General features: G+C 41.2%; 1 protein-coding gene across 1 annotated transcript; it reads right to left on the bottom strand.

Annotated features, from left to right (window-relative positions):
• Positions 1–4330: 4330 nt before the first annotated feature.
• SPCS3 (signal peptidase complex subunit 3) lies at positions 4331–13098 on the bottom strand. The gene is made up of 5 exons (XM_032869844.1): positions 12830–13098; positions 11100–11173; positions 9103–9179; positions 5642–5757; positions 4331–4501 (listed from the first exon to the last, which is right to left on the bottom strand). Exons 1-5 carry the CDS (start codon positions 12970–12972, stop codon positions 4369–4371), a joined length of 543 nt encoding a protein of 180 aa, XP_032725735.1. The 5' UTR covers positions 12973–13098; the 3' UTR covers positions 4331–4368.
• Positions 13099–16813: the final 3715 nt, after the last annotated feature.

Genomic DNA, 16813 nt, shown 5'->3' with positions numbered 1-16813 from the left:
TTCCAAAGGAGAAATGCTTCTTTGCTGTCAAGTGGGAAGGAAAGGCCCAGCTGAGAAGCTACTTTAAGCTTGAGGTCTCTTCAAGGCAGAGCAGGGCACACCTATTCAAGCGATACATTTTCCTTCTGCAGGGATAACCCGTTAATCAGGCAACAGTTTAATGAGCCCTGAATTCTTGCTTTAACCTACCACTTGGAGAGTAGATGATGAAAGAATATAAGGGTAAATGCCTAAGATTAAAGTTCTGACACAGGGTTGCCCAGGTTTGGAGAAAACGAGCAAAAGCAAAATCTAGCTTAACTTTTATCATCCCAGATAACCTATCCTTATGTTAAAAAAACAATAAAAGTACCCTCTAAACTCAGCTGATTCCCTACCCTTAAAAGAGTATTTCTACAGTCTTGGTTGTCTTGAGTTTTCTGGTAAACGTTCTACATCTTGTTAAAAACTCCTCTTTTGATATAAAAAGGAAAACTGCAATTTCTACAACCTCCTAGGTTCCGTGCAAGCCCCTTGGGCCAGATGTGAGGAGTCAGCCAAGCCAGCCCACGTGCCCAAGCTGGTAGGGGCTCGGCAAAGATGGAGGTTCTGACCCATCGCCTCATGAGCTGCACATGCACCGTGATGTTGTTAAGAGTCAGGTCTATGTGGTGGTTTTCTTGTATTAAAGCACTTGCCATGTCAATCTCCTCCTCCAGGCACTATCCCTTGCCTCTCTTATAATCAAAAGCTGGGTCAAAGAAACAGAAGGGCAGCATTTGCCACAACTGAGCAGTCTAAGCGGGCCCCAAAGGAAAGAAGAGTCAGATCTAACATCACCAGGAGCTCAAGAGAGAAAATGGCGGCACTCACAAAGGAAGAAGAGTGTCAACTGGAAAGCAACCCCCATGATTTGGCCACATTATAAAGACAAGGACTTCATTCATCATCAATATTTATTGGGCGCCTATGACGTGCAGGGCACTATGCTAGGCGCTGGGAAGATACAAAGATAAACCCAACAAGACTGCCCTCGAAGAGCTTACAGTCTAGCAGAGGAGCATACAGTGTCTGGAGAAGATATTTTAGATGTAAATTACCTCCCCCCAACCCCAGCCCACCAAAAGAAAAGGAAAAAAAAAAAAAAAAAGGAAAGAAAAGAAAAAGAAAGACAAAAAGTTAAGTTTCTTAGACTTGGTTTCATCCATTTTCTTTTCGTGCAGCGGCTTCACATAAAAAGCAGAAATCTGGAAGTCTTTTAAAATGCATACTTTCACTACTAAACAAAATTCATTTTCATTAGGAAAAAGGCTATTTATTGCAATTAAGAAAATCCTCAAACATCTCTTCAGTATTTTCATGAAATTTTTTATGAATCTGCTATTTGTGAAGTAAACAATTTCCCAAATTGCATCAAAACACACCACAACTTTTGAAACCCATCTTGTTAAACCACTGGCAGTCACAGATAATGCACACGGGCTCTCTGCTGAAAGAAAAGCTTCTGAAAGGAACAGGTGCTGTTTACTACTGAAGTTCACGGCTTACGGTATTTCCCCTTTCACCCATTTCGTGTCAAATTCAAGATATTATAAAATAGCACCTCCACTAGCGTATACCTCAAGGATCCAAAGCTTTAGATAGAATAGTGAAAAAAAATGTTCACTATAACCTTAAAGCCCATCTCTTAGTGCTAATACGAGGCCGGCCAGACCCACCAAAGAACTGGAAAACAATTCCAAAAAAGGAAATTCAAAATAACCCACTTTCCTATTACACCCTTAGGAACTTCTGAAGTTTTCTACTATTTTCCTTGAAGCATAAAGAAACCAAACGTCATCAATCAGGGAAATATAAAACACGGTCAGAGCTGCATGTCTAGGTTAACCTGCTAGAGAAAAGGAGTCTATGAGCACATTTAGATCAATTCACTTCTAACCCCAAGTATTTTAGATTAAGTATCTTGCAATTTTTCTCCTTCCCCACTATCCTGGGAATGTCCGGGCTCAGACATTTCTAATAAGACTTAGGGTTCTGATAGTCCGAAGCCTTGGGCCTGTGTGGAGAGCACAAGACTTCTGGAAACACGGGCACTGAAGGTAGGTGGTGTGCCTCTCAAACCGAGCACGAAGCCACCTGCTTTCACGTAAGATCATGGTCAACGGACAAGGCCGCGCACCCAACAATGAGTTCCTGAGAGAGAGGCTTCTTATTCCAATGCTGAAGCATTCCTGTCCTAGCACTTTCCCCAAGTTGAGCAAAAACAAGAAATGGTTTAATTATTGGGCTAGTTGCGCCTTTCTACTTGTCTTCCTCACCCAACTCCAAGAAAGCGGGTGGGCTTGTCAGGTACACTTTAACTCAAGTAAAGGTCAACATTCACCTCTAGCAAACCCATGATCTGCTCACCACTGAGGGAAGAGGGACTAAGCCAGCGCCTGATTCCAGTCGGGGCTGCCCCGTTCTTGCACACGCCCTCCTGAATGCCCGTACCCAATTTTTCAGCTTTGACATCTACAGAGACTACATTTCCATGTGTTCTATTTGCACCTACGAGGTTAAATGTTCTGGGCATAAAAATCTATCAGAAATATAGTCCAATCAGCACAGAACAGTTATGGGTTAGTCTTCCCGGTCATCCCCTTGCCTTCACGTTACTAAGGTGCTTTCTGCTCAATCTCTCTGAACGGATAGCACAAATTTTATAGACTTGTGTGGTATATAAAAGAACCACTATTTAAGTTAGTGAGTCCGACTCTGTCATTTTAGATAAAGAAACCAAGACCCTGAACAGTTTAGTGAAAAAGCTGGGAGCCAAGCCCAGTCTGGTATTCATGATACGACAGCTTTGACTTTCAACAGGAACACATGCTCTCACATACAACAGCTGTAAAAACCACCGTAATTAAATGATGTATTTCCGATGAGGTAAATACAACAACTGTTAATTGAAACCCATTCTTAGGAAACATTAGCCCTTTTTGGTTACTGCTGATAGTGTAACTACAGTGTTTGGTCTTGCTTTTAAGGGTAATTGATTTGTAGTTGCTTCCTTGAGCATGTTTATTTGCTCAGTGTAGGAAAAAATCGCGTTCAATATGATCATACATTCAATCATGTATTATTCTGCATTTAATCTCTAAATCATTTCTACATACATCTGGATTCTTCTACTTTTAACATATGTAATATTAATTTATGCAGAGAATGAAATGAGGTATTATCTCTACATAAGTTGTTGGCAGCTTGAGGGTGTCCAGGGTAACATAAAACATAATGAAAATTGTAAGTGAATTTTGATTGGTCTATACTCTGAGCTACAGGAGAAAGGATAAGCTTTGAGAATGACTGATGTTTTAACTATCTTCCTTGCTAGGTATGAATCCTCAAAGCGATTCAATAAACTTCCGGGTTTCAGTTTCTTCATCTACAAAGAGCTAACATCTGTACTACTTACCTCGTTAGATCATCGAGGATAACACACAGTAAAAATATAGGAGAGAGAGTGCTTCTAAGTGGAAAAGCGCACCAACAAATATTATTACCCCAATAATTATTAAAATGTGGACCTAGAAACTTTTAAATAACTACCACTCATGGCACTAGGCATGCTCACAAGAACAAACGTAACTCAAAAGGTAAACCATGCAAACAATTTCAACTTTCAATGGCAATGCTAACAATTCACACAAAGATATAATACAAAGGAACATTTTTAGAGAAAGCACTGAGACACACATACTTGGTTGACTTAAGAGACTTTAAAATGAGTTAGAATGATTTACAGCATATAAAGAGGTATTTAGTCTTTAAGTGGAGAAAGTTGCTAGTCACCTGTAAGGAAAACAAGCATATGGGGCATTCCAGAGACAAATGGAATACAATTCCATCACTTCTGGCTATTTTGTAAACCAGGTGTCTTACAAATAACCATTTTAATTTTTCTGGTAACGCAACATACCCTAAAAAGAGAACGTCCACTTCTGCATCACATCCAATGTGAACCTGCATGAATGCGAGGCATAAAATACAGTTCTTCTAACTCCACAGGCACCTAAAAGTTTTAACTACCCTTCATGCTCACTGTATATTCCGTAAGGAACCATGGACATACAGGGAATACCTCAAACATAAATTTTTTACAAATCTTTATTGTGTAGTCTTGTTTTTATAATTTTATAATATTCTGGTGGCCTTTTTTGTGTGTGTTTTGCTTGTAAAATTAAGTAGCACATTAACCTTTCCCTTTCAACTATGCCTTTGATGTTAGTTCTTAAACCACCCCCCGTAAAAAAAGAAAAGTAACAACCAAATGAAGATGCAAGGGAAGAGAAAAACAAGATATGACTCATTAAGTATAAAAATATGTTGTTTCAAATTCAGAATAATTTAATAACTCTTCGTTATTTCATATGTATCTGGAAATGGGACAGATACATGACCTGATCCTGTCACAAGAGGTAGAATTCCAGCATTTGGTACAACGTTCCAAGAGAGGGTTAAAGTGACATTCCTGTTTCCCCTATAAAAAGACAGAATAAACATGTTTATTAGATGTCAGCAGAAACATTTTTAGTTCAACAAAAACATTTAACTCAAGCACTGGGGTTCAAATACTTCATAACCAGCTATTTGTAGCCAGAATCCTAATCTACCAACAGAAGTCCTCTCAAGTCTTTGAAATCCAGGAACGATGCTGGAAAACCAGCATTGTATACGCAGGCATCCCATAGTGACCTAACTAAACTCACTCACAGCGCCGGTCATTAGAGCTATGGGTCAGAAAGCTTAACTGAGTAAAACAGAGCGAGAATACAGAAGGAGATTTGAGCTAGATACCAGAAGGTGATGATTTGAAATCGAATCCTCTCCTTGTCTAGACTGTGAACAAATCATCTTTCATGGCTCCAATTTTTCATCTGCAAAACCTGAGGTCTGGTTACAACAGCTCTCCCCTAAATTCCTTTCCAGTGTTTACTCACAGAGCTTACGAGCTAAAATGACCCAAAATCTCAGTTATTCTAATTCTTTCCCTGTGCATGGAAGGAAAGGGGGTTCAGAGAAGTTAAGCACAGCTGGAACCCTCAGTGTCAATCCTGGACACACACACTACCTCCTCCTGAAGGGCCCCCTGACAAATTCATCTCCCATTCCAGAAGGAGCCCCTTCCAACGGCAGTTCCTATCTCCAGGTGGGCAAGCCCAGGCCCCCTGCAAAGGTCACAGCAGAAACAGCTAAGGGCCTTTCGCAGTGCGACTGGGCCATTTCACTTACCGCACGAGAACTCAGCGCTCATCTTAGACCCGAGTCTGTGGCAGTGTTTCTACCCAATCTTCCAGATCAGATCTCTATTTCTCTCTCTCAACTTTCCCCTTTTTACCCTCTAATCACTTTCTTAAAAACAAAAGTACATTATATAATTCTCTCCCCCACATATTTAATTACACATAAAGAATGACAAAGAACCAGGGCGCCTGGGTGGCTCAGTGGGTTAAAGCCTCTGCCTTTGGCTCAGGTCATGATCCCAGAGTCCTGGGATCGAGCCCCGCATAGCCTGCTTCCGTCTCTCTCTCTGCCTGCCTCTCTGTCTACTTGTAATCTCTGTCAAATAAATAAATAAAACCTAAAAAAAAAAAAAAAAGAATGACAAAGAACTGCTCACTTGAGGCCATTTCCATCGTCAAAGAAAAAATACTTTGTTTTCATATCTTTCAACAGCAGCTTTGGATTATCACCTCGCAGAACAATCTTGTCCCACAGGACAACTTGGTTCAGAGCCTACATTAAAATGAAAATTAATTAGATAACTCATCAGAACTTACAACTCTGTCACTTCAAATTAAAAGCAGTGCTATGCAAATACCTTAATTTACATTAATGAATACACGTTTTCAGGGAATTGCTAAAATCCTAGAGCGTAACAAAGTAACAAGTGGATAGACACAAGAAGTTGAACTTTTCTGGGACAAAAGATTATTTCCCTAAAGCAAATCATTGCTTTTGCTAAAACAACTGTATTACTTAGGACCCTCAAAGCTTACTCTAAGGTTTTATTTAGACTCATGCACTCCAGAGCGGGGCCCCTGGAGAAACAGAGGGATTAGAATCATCAGAAAGCAAGCAAGCACACTCCTAAATCACTTTTCCCCGTAAAACTTCTGAGACCCTCCAGTCCCATGTGGACTCTGAAAAGTGTCGGGAAACTGAGTCAGCTACTCCTGCTCCACCATGCTCCTCACACAGGTCTCTGCGGCCAGATTAGGTCAGGAATATCTATGTATCTCCAAGGTTAACATTACCAAGGAATCACTAAAGAAATGAAGCCTTCTAAATATTTTTCCTTTACATTAATCATAGACACATCATTGTTTTATTATCGAACGTTCTAGAAGTCAATTCTTTTTGACACATCAAAAACAAGTTCTGTTTGGAAAATGAGGAGCATAAAGTGCAGAGAAAACACATCTGTGACCACTATTAATCCCAAGAAATCTGTTCTTAGTAAGCGATCATCCATTATTTAACCTGGAAGTCAGTTGCTCAGCATGCGGTGACTACATTCGCTGAAAAGAAATGTGGACATTATTTCTAAGAAGGTTCAAATCTTCACCACAAAGCCTCTTTCTAGCATAAAACAGAAACATCAAGCCTGAAGAATATATAATCTAAGATATGCCAAAGTGAAATGACTTTTTAATACACATTTATTCCTTCACCAAAGCAATGATCTGTCAAGTTCCCAGTCGTATTAACTTACTAGTCACACTGGGGTAAACCAGAATTATGAATATAATTTAGATATACCTGTCACCAAGAAGGTAACATATTAATTCGAATAATCTGTTGAGAGCTATAGAATGATATGTGTGTATACAGTCATTACTCTTACCTTCAGAATAGCTTTTTCTATATGTTCTAACATTTTGTTGATTCTCAAGGGCAGGGTTCAAAACCTACACAACCCAGTAATCCTAGGGCCTAACAAAATATTTGGCATAAAAGACATGCTCAATCAAAATGAATGTAAAATGAATTGAAGTACTAAAAATTCCAGTTAACTAATCAAGCCAATCAGCAGATAAAGTTAATTTTTCATCCCTTGAAAGTAAACATAGTTCCAATAAAATACAGAAGTAGACTCATCTCTAACTACAAATCACCTCTAGACTACACTGATAACAAACATGAGGGTGAAAACAACACAGAAGCATATTTTAATTCCATGGATTTCACCTTCATATTTTAATTCATTTATCACAATCGTTCACTTAACACTTTCAGGGATTTCTGTTTTAGCAACATCCTATATAAAAATCTCAGTCTTTCTGGGGCGTCTGGGTGGCTCAGTTGGTTAAGCAACTGCCTTCAGCTCAGGTCATGATCCCAGGGTCCTGGGATTGAGCCCCGCATCAGGTTCCCTGCTCAGTGGGGAGCCTGCTTCTCCCTCTCCCTCTGCTGCTCTGCCTGCTTGTGTCTCTTGCAAATAAATAAATAAAATCTAAAAAAAAAAAAAAAAAAAATCTCAGTCCTTCCTCTCATCTGCAACAAAAGCTCTAAATCAGGCTGAACCAGTAAATTTCAATCACAAATTAATAATTTTAAGTGTTTTAATCTAATAGTTTAGTAGCTTTTAATGACAAAACTTCTGATAAGCTCTAGTTTATGATTAAAAAGACTACTTGTAAATCCTGAAATTGGTAAATCCCATACAGTTCCAAAGCAAAGGAAAATATTTCTCAACAGATGGAGATGTTAATTGTGGCTATACGGCTTAGTAAGATGATCAGAACAGCTCACATCAAAAGAAAAATACAAATATTTAGGCGGATTTTAAAATAACCTGATAGGATTAAAAAATGTGTTATCTTTATAGTTTTTTATTACATATATGGATAATGAGAGTTGTAAACACAGGTCACAGATTTTGTTGATTCAAGCATCTTGCCATCTTTTCTCCAAAGCTATGGAATGAATACTTCAGCTTAACAAATCCTATACCCGCACAGCAACTCCACATCCCCATTTCTTAGTACATTCCTAATTCAACAACAGCCTTTCTGAGCTTATCACTGGAAATGGTACCGAAAGATTTGAGCACAAATTATTTTGAGCACAAACCCAAAATATGCATTTATTTACAAATTCTGTACATAGTACACATCACTACTGCCATTAGACGATGTATCACCACTGATAATGAAAGTAAATTTGCATTTCTAATAATATTCCTGACCAATGTTGAATTTTCTCAGCCAACTTTGTATTAGATCTTTCTAGGTTCTCTCTTTTTCTAATCCATTAATGTGGCCAAGCAGCTCCAATGAGGAACACACACATCAGCTCTGCCGTGTTCCTGCTGCTTACATGTGGTTGAACCATTTGTGTTATTTGCAGTGTGCAACTTCTCTGCAGGAATGTTTTTAAGCCGTTTTTCCATTTTGTGAGATTTGTTTATTTAAAACTATGTAACATCACCCACTGAACTGGATTATACTGTACAACTTTATAAAACGCTGAACTTGAACAAATAAATTGCATGCAGCATGGTCAACCATTCTGCCCTACAGAATTCCTCCTCTTCCCCCGGAGAACCTGCACGCTGTCGGAGACATGCGACCGTCTGACCACGGGACTGAGCATATGAACGTCAGTCCATATTGCAAGTACTCATACAGTTTGGCTTCTTTCCCTTTTATTTTTAAACAAAAATATATAGCTAGAGTTCTCGTTTCCAGTACAGATCAGGAGCTTGGCAGTTGCCACTCCATCTTAACATCAAGTGAAAAGCTAATGAACTGAAAAACTGGCAAGTCTTCCTAACTCTGTAAGAGAAGAAATAATAGCTCTTAGTGATTTTCCTTATATACCTACAGATTTACCCTGCATGCACCGCATTCTGGGGATAAGAATACTAGACAGCTATAGTAACAGAAAAAAAAAAAAAGGCTACCAACCAAAAGAGATGTTTTCTTAGTAGTCACCTCTCCAGAGGCTTAGGATTTTTACTGAACGACTCATGTCAGATATTTTGAATATGTAAGATTTATATCCTTTCATAAAGAATGAGATTTTAAAGATTATTAAAATACATCTCTCTCTCTCTCTCTATATATATATACTTACATTATTTTTAGTTGAATATTCTGCTGATAAATAAAGAAATAACTGCTTAACATTCCAATCAAATATATTCTCTAGATGTAAACAAATTAAGGAACATAAAAATCATAAAGCAGCAAACAACTTCTAAATCAATCCTATTTTTAATTATCCACAGCAATACTAATACTAAAATAGAAAAAAGAGAGGTGGCTCAGAAACATACTGAGACACTAGTTTAATAAAAACACATAAAAGACAAATATATTATAAAATCTCATTTCAAAATAAAAAAAATATGTGTCAGTGCTAGCATCATTCCCCTGTGCCTCTAACCATGATTTAATAAGAAAGTAACAGAATAGTACAAAATTTAGCTTTCTGTAACATTAGCCAAGTCTAAAAGAAAGAGGATTTAATCTCTGAGGCATATTCAATTCCACGGAAGTTCTAAAGCATAACCAATCATCATAGTTTAAATTTACTGACAGACAAACATGAATCAGCTCATGTAATTAAACGAAATATAATAAATGTTCATGTTGCTTTTGAGCCCAAGCCAACGGAGATCAAAATGTCTCAGTCCACAAAGTGCTTTGGTAAGAATATGCAGCTGAACGTCAATCCAATTTCCTCAGCTTACCAGATTGCAAAAAAAAAAAATTCTCAATGATTAATTACAAGACTGGTGTCACTGCAAAATGAAATGAATTAAGTGTCTGGATTTTATTAAGTATCATATGTAAATGGCTAAGTCATTTCATTACACGCCTTTATACATACTGATAGCAACATGGTCATTATATTCTGCTTTTAGAATTGAAGTCTAAGATAGCTCTTTATAAAAACAGGCCCAATTTCAAGTTTTAGCAGCAGCATTAAGAAAAACTACAAATGATGAGATTGAGAATATATAAATACAGCAGTTGAGATGTCAGGAAATTTCACTGTAGTTCTCCAGATAAAAGTTACTACTTGAGGAAGAGATCCAAACTCCCTCTTACCAGACTGTTTTAAAATGACACAAAAACTTAAAAGCAGATATACCAAGTTTCCCATAGGACTCTTCTGACAGTTACACTATCCCCTCACAAAGTGCCTAGAGAACTAATTTCTAGTCTACTTCTAAACCCAACACTTTATTTCTAAAAAATCAAGTTAAAGTAATTCCATGGCAGTCAAGAGCCCTATCAGGTAAACTCCCCGGGATCGTCATCTGCTTCAACTGTTCAGACAGTGGCTTTACAGAAGTCCGGACAGTGCAATCACCATAGCCAATTTTAATCCTGAGGTCTTAAAAAGGTAGGTGTGATCAGACGACATGGCAGAGAACAATGCTGCCAACATATTAATCTAGGACCATAAAAGATTACGTTGGCCAAAATGGACAATTATCAAATGGTGGAAATTCAAAAGAAAAAGATTAAATCATTCCCATTTTAAAGTAACTCTTATAAACGTTAAGATTTCTCTTGACTCGCATTATAAAAGTACTTATTAAAAAAACCATAATGGCAAAATTCTAATATGGTTTGCAAATAATCATACTGACAATAACCTTCTAAACCTTAACAGGTGACAATTAACTTTTTTAACATATGTTTCTCTCTGCTATCATGAAATATGGATCTATTACTTGGGATTGTACATGAAATAATCAATCTAGGAAGGCTGAGCACTGCTAACATTTCTCTTTCTATACTCCAAACGACCTGATTCTATTTTTTTCTTTCTGAAATATTCAAACTCTCTTCAAGCTTCCAATCTGTTTAACGTTTCTGTGAAAAGTTTAAAATCGGTTCACAAAATAATAACTGAAGAATCCATAAATAAATTTTCTCAAGTGTGAATGAGGAGATATTAAAACTATTTTACTAATGGAAATATACCTATAGAAACTTCTAAAGTTTGGTTGATTCAGGGGACAGTGAGACTACTGTACCTCCCCCAAAATCACTAAACAACATGCATATCATTATACCACTACAGAGAAGGCAATAAAATATTTTCTTAAAGGATATCAGCAGTTATATCAAACGTAATGAATCCCAGATCACTTCTTTCTCTAGGTCCAGTGAAGTCTTCTACATTTTTTCTAAAAATAAAGATAAAAGTTTTACCATTCTTCAAACATAACAGCACACACAATTCACAGTTCCTTAAAGTGAAAGACAGGATCTTGTTGGAGGCACAGGTGGAACGGCAAGAAGTAAAAAATCAGAGACACTTAAAAGCGGGAGAAGAGGATAAAACTTTTAATCCTATATAAAAATTAGGTCTGTAGCTACAGCATATACCTTAAAAGAGAATCCCCAGCAAAATGGGGGGCAGAGTGTGAAAACTGCTGGAAGGGAGTGTGAACACTTGCTGTCAGTGAGTCTGGTGGCGGGGCAGAAGGTCACAGAGGACTACAGGTGGTGCGGGAAAATTAAGATGAGATGGTAAGTGCTGCTGTATTTACTGGGTGCTTCCTGTGTGTCTGGGAGGTCCAACGGTGAATTTGCCGTAATTATCCCAAATAATCCTCACAACAAGCTTATGAGTTGGGTATTATTTCTATTCTTAAAAGGAAATTAAGGCCCAGGACGATAAGAAACTTGCTCAAGATTAACAACAGCAAAAAGTGCCGGCGTCTACTTGAATCTAAAAACCAGTATCTAGCAAGCAGCAGGAGAGGGAAAAAAGGTGTGTTGGGCGGGGGGTGGCATCTGGAAGCAGCATTTCACAACAGAGGAGCTATTCGATGACTGGCTTGTCGGAGACTCCGACAAAGAAATCTAGAAAACTACGGCTGAAGAACGAGTGAACTTGATGCAAGATGGAACAGAGAAGATGTGAGAACCGGGGGAAAAAAAAGAAAAAAGAAAGAGAGAGAGAGAAAGAAAAGAAAAAGGAAAAGGAAAACACCTACGTATCAAAAAATGTGCCGGCGAACACAAATTATCAAGGCAAAATAAAACCGGCATTATGGAAATGACAACGTCATTCTGAAATCCCATTTGGGGCATTTTCGCACATTTCTTCAGCCCGCGGACCCTTAAACCCGCCGCGGCGCCGGATCCGAGAGCGGGGCTGTCAGAGGCTCTAAGCGCATCCCACCCTCTCCCGCCAACTTTAAAGCGGCTGCGAGTCCGCGCCGCCCCCAAGGAGGCAGCCCCCCCGCGAAGAAGGCAGAGCGCTCGAAGGAGGCAGCCCCCCCGCACCCCCGCGAAGGCGGCCGGGCGAGAACCGCGGAAGGCCCGCACGCGGGGCCGAGTCCGGTCTGAGAGGGCAGCGCCGAGGCGCGGCGGCCGGCGGGGAAGCCGGGGAGTCGGGGAGCCGGGGAGCGGCCAGCGGGGAGCGGGGAGCCGGGGCAGCGGGAGCCGGCCCGGGAGCCGGCGGGCGGGCGGCGGCGCGGCTCTGCTGTTGTGTTGCTCGCTCATTGGCCGGGCGTGGGCGGGGGGAAGTGAGGAACAGGAAGGAAGCGGAGGCACCGGCCTGAGGAACACTCAAAATTAAAATTTAAGAGCAAGCCCGGGAATTCGCGGTGGCGGGGTGGGAGTTCGAGGGGAAGTCGAGAAGCCCGCGACGTCCCCCGGGGCGTCCGTCCTCTGGGGCGCCGGCCGCTGAGGAGCGGCGGGCGGGGGGGGGGCGGTTCCCCGGGGCGGCGCGGACGCCCTGCCCGCGGCGGCCCGGCCTCGGCGCCCACCCCGGCTCGGTCCAGGCGCCCCGCCCCGCCCCGCCCCGCCGGCCGGGCCTCCGCCACACTCACAGCATGATCCGCGAGACGTGCAGCCGCACCGGGACGCTCCTGTCTTTGAAGGCAGTGGTAATGAAGCAGCCGAAGGTGAGCGCCGCCATCACGCTCAGCGAGAAGGCGAACAGCGAGTTCGCCCGCGACAGCACCGTGTTCATCGCGACCGTCTCCCCGGAGCCCCGTTCCGCACGCACACCAGGGACCCCGCTCCGGCCCCGGACCGGCTCCCTGAGATCCGCGCCGCCTGCGCCGCGCGCGTCCCGGGAGCGCGCGCCGCCGCGGCCCCGCCTCCTTTCCGGTCCTTCAACGCCGGCGAGCGCGCGCGCACCCGCCTCCCGGACACACCCACCGTCCCGGCCTATCGCCGCCACCAATCAGCGACGAGCAAGGAGGGGTGGGGTTTCTCCACGGAAGACCCGCCCCCTGCCCTCGCTTCCTCTCTTCCCGGCCCCCTGGCTCCCCTACCCCAGTTTCTTGGTCAGCATGGTGGTCAGCCCCGAGGCTTCTTGAGCGCTGCTGTCTCATTAATTTGCACTTAAATCCGGCAGCAAGGCCAGGTAGTTTGGAATGTATTCTGAGGCGTCGCATATGTAAGCAGCACTTCACAAAACTCTTCTCCTTTGTCAAATCTGGTCAAAGTTGGAACAGTTTTTTGGAGGTTATGGGGCAGGGAGAAAGAGAGGCCTCCCATGTCCCCAGTAGCAGTTTGCCTTTCCTTTACTTTCCACGTCCAGCCTTAGTCCAGTTCCTACTAATGCTTTGCCTTCCAACTGCAGACTAAACCTATTTTAAAATTGATGCTACCAATTTTGAATATTTGCATTTAATGGGGCATTTTCAGTAACTAAAAGAATGGTTTCATTGGGTTTTTAGGATCAAAGGAGATAATTGCTATGGAATTGCTATACAGCACAATGTAGAAAAATTTTAAATTAGCAAGCGGTCAACACATCATGGCCTCGCGTCTTGGCTTTGCACTCTGGTTCTTTATTCCCCCGGCCCTCCTGTCTCAGACTTGCTTTTTGAATCTGGCCATTCAGTCCAATGCCTTTGGTCCTCCTGTGTACTTGACTATTTGCCTGCATGAAAAGGTAGCTCATTTGATGACTGCTGCCTGCTCCTCATGACATGCCAGACTAGTCCACTGACCATCCTTGAGGGGGTATCAGAAATTATACCAGGGATCGTTGGTTCCTGAGGATCTATACCACACCCTCCCAAGGAAAATGAAGATCAAGGGGGCCCTTCCATGTTCCCTAGACAATCAAAGACATCCAAATTTGCTGGGATTCTTCTAATGGTTTAGGCAGTTAATGTCCAGCTTCTCTACTCACATCACCTAGACCCTATGCTTCTAGGAAAGTGAGAGAATGTTAGTGAAGCTTTTGGCATTTTCTTAGTTAAAGAACCTAATCATCATTGCTCTTTCTGGCCTCCTCCAATTTACTCAGAGATTCATGGTTGAAACTATATCTCGTACACGGCCATGGTAAATATCTGGTCACTGGAGAACCCACATACATCCTGGGCATGCTAGTCCCACCTGAGTAATCAGCCTCAAGGTTGGCTTTGGGGAATTACCCCATTATAATACATTCAGACCACTGAAGCTCTAGGATAAGTAAGATCTGAAAATTCAGACCATGCCTGATGAGGTTTATTACCTTCCTTAACTCATTTGAATAACCCTTATTCTAGAAAAGTTTCTAGATACCCATTGGCAAACAGAGCCAGCTGTATCTGGAATGGAAATGAAAGGGGGAAATAGTTAAGGGAACTGTGTAGAAGGGTTAACATAACAGGTCTGAGACTTCTATCCTTAGAAGTACCTGCTTGCAAGATTTGCCCTTCAGCATCCTGCCTCTGAAGGCAGGGGCGATGAAGCAGCCGAAGGCGAGCTCCACCTTCACGCCCAGCGCTCAGCGAGAAGGCAAAGAGCGAGTTTGCCCACGACAGCACGGTGTTCACTGTCTCCCCCCAGGCCCTAGGAAATTGGCTGGTAAACAGTTCCCTGCACAGATATAAAACTTTTCCTAAATGATTAAAGTGACTCCCTGCACCGAAACTGTTAATTGAAACAATGTGCTTTATGCCAAACACCTGCTTTCCTTCTGGAAGTTTGGAATGGCAGATGGGATCTACACGACCCTTCCCAAGTGCAAACCCTTGGCACTGAATCTAATGCTTCCTAGGAATTAAGCACATCCACTGCGACTCCAGCGGGAGAGAAGTCTTTGAAGCTTCTGCCTGGTTTCCTCCAGACTTCTTCCTGTGCACATTTTCCCTTTACTGATTTCACTTTGTAATCCTTTTACTGCAATAAACCTTGGCTGTGGGTGTGACTGTATTCTAAGTCCTGTGAGTCTTTACACAGCAAATCACCAACCTGAAGTGTTCTTGGGGAACCCCAACACAAGGACTATCTCCCGTTTCATAAATTTTAATATAAAAATGGCCTTAAGGATTTCTACCAAAATCTGAGAAAACTTAGCCCATTCTATTCTGTTAAGGGGAATAGTATGAGTAGTGACTTTTTTTTATCCTAAGTCTTATGATTGTGTTCTGTGTTTTGTTCAAGATGGTGTACTGCTTATACATTTTGACCTATCATGCTTTACATTTATTGTACCTGGTTTTCAGATTCTCTTCTCCTCTCGGTTTCCCGGTGCCCGTGGCAGGCCCTATATGTGCTCTTAACTCACACGGACACATCTTGACCTTGATTTTCTACTTACGCTTGATCTTACCAGTTTTCTGCTTTTACACACGTCCACTGCACAGGATGAGATGTTTTCACTACTTGTTCTTAATCATGGAGCCATTCAGTGTCTTCATCTGCTCATCTGACCTCCCTCTAGGGGGAAGAAATCAGGCAAAATCCGTTATCTCAGTCAAGTATATTTTTTGTGTGGATTTATTACTACTTTCGTGCTCCTCATTTATATATGCAAGCTGAGAAGAACTTAAAATCAATCTATAACAGAGAAGGTTAGCGAACTCTGAGTAAAACCAAAAATTACTTTTTTCTGAGAATTTTAACTACTGAAAATATCTGAAAGGTTAAAAACCCATATGGGACTCTATTATTTCATCTTAGTAACTTACAAAAAAGGAATAAGAAAATATCTGAATTCTTTATATTCTTACTTTGAAAGGTCTATTCTGTAGGGGAAAAAATGTTTCAGGAGAATATAGTAGATTTCAACTCCTGAATTCTGGGATATGTTTAAATTTTTTACTCTATTACACTTCTGTGAATCCTTACATCAGAAGGAATAGTACCATTCAAGTGATGTGAATATATGACTAAAACTGAAATTCTCGAAGCACAAATTCTGCTTCTGTGCTTTAATCATGTGTCACATTGTAAGAGTTAGTCATAAGTGTAGGGTGTTCTAGAGCAGATGGGGAAGCAAAGGACGTGTGACCTGGCCTAAGATCTGTTAACAGATGCTGAGAAAATGGTCTTGCCATATACCCTGATTTTACCACCCAGTGCCCCAGTGGCGTTCCCAGGACAGTGGTGACGTAAGCAACAATCAGCATACCAGATGTGAGTTGCATATGCACTCTTAAGGTGTCTTTCTGCTTTTGCGTTGCTCATTTGTTTAAGACACATTTCACTCTAAGTTACCACAGTTAACAATTGGTAATTTTTCTGACAACTTCATTGGAAAGATCCCAAGTGATTCCTTGGAACACCAACTGATTCTTGACACAAAGATCCCTAGAAGAAAGCAGTGACTACATCATGTCTTCCTTCTTCTCTTAAACAAGATAAAGAAAACGCAAACCTTGAGCCAACTCACAAATTATGTTTCTTCACTTGCTGCTTTCATTGAGCCTTTGGATACAGAGGTGGATACAGAGACGGACATATATGACACTTGTATTTCCCTTTGGTTCAAGAGCTTGAAGTAAACTTTTAATTCTTCTAGAATTATAAACCTACAATGGATGGTTTTTTTAAAGTAAGAATTATTGTGTGTAACATCTTTT

The sequence above is a fragment of the Lontra canadensis genome, unplaced genomic scaffold, assembly GCF_010015895.1.
Source record: "Lontra canadensis isolate GAN:19392208 unplaced genomic scaffold, GSC_riverotter_1.0 scaffold39, whole genome shotgun sequence".
NCBI classification, from domain to species: domain Eukaryota; kingdom Metazoa; phylum Chordata; class Mammalia; order Carnivora; family Mustelidae; genus Lontra; species Lontra canadensis.
Note: the sequence above shows the minus strand (reverse complement) of the source record. Positions and strands in the feature narration are given on the sequence as shown.

What these genes read in the sequence shown, in the direction of transcription:
- SPCS3 (XM_032869844.1), bottom strand. Translation starts at nt 12,972, where the DNA reads ATGAACACGGTGCTGTCGCGGGCGAACTCGCTGTTCGCCTTCTCGCTG. An exon ending in CACGTCTCGCGGATCATGCT is followed by an intron (nt 11,174 to 12,829) that starts GTGAGTGTGGCG and finishes CTTTATTTTTAG; the next exon opens with AAAAAATGTAGAAGACTTCA. An exon ending in GACGATGGAAATGGCCTCAA is followed by an intron (nt 4,502 to 5,641) that starts GTGAGCAGTTCT and finishes GTCTTTTTATAG; the next exon opens with GGGAAACAGGAATGTCACTT.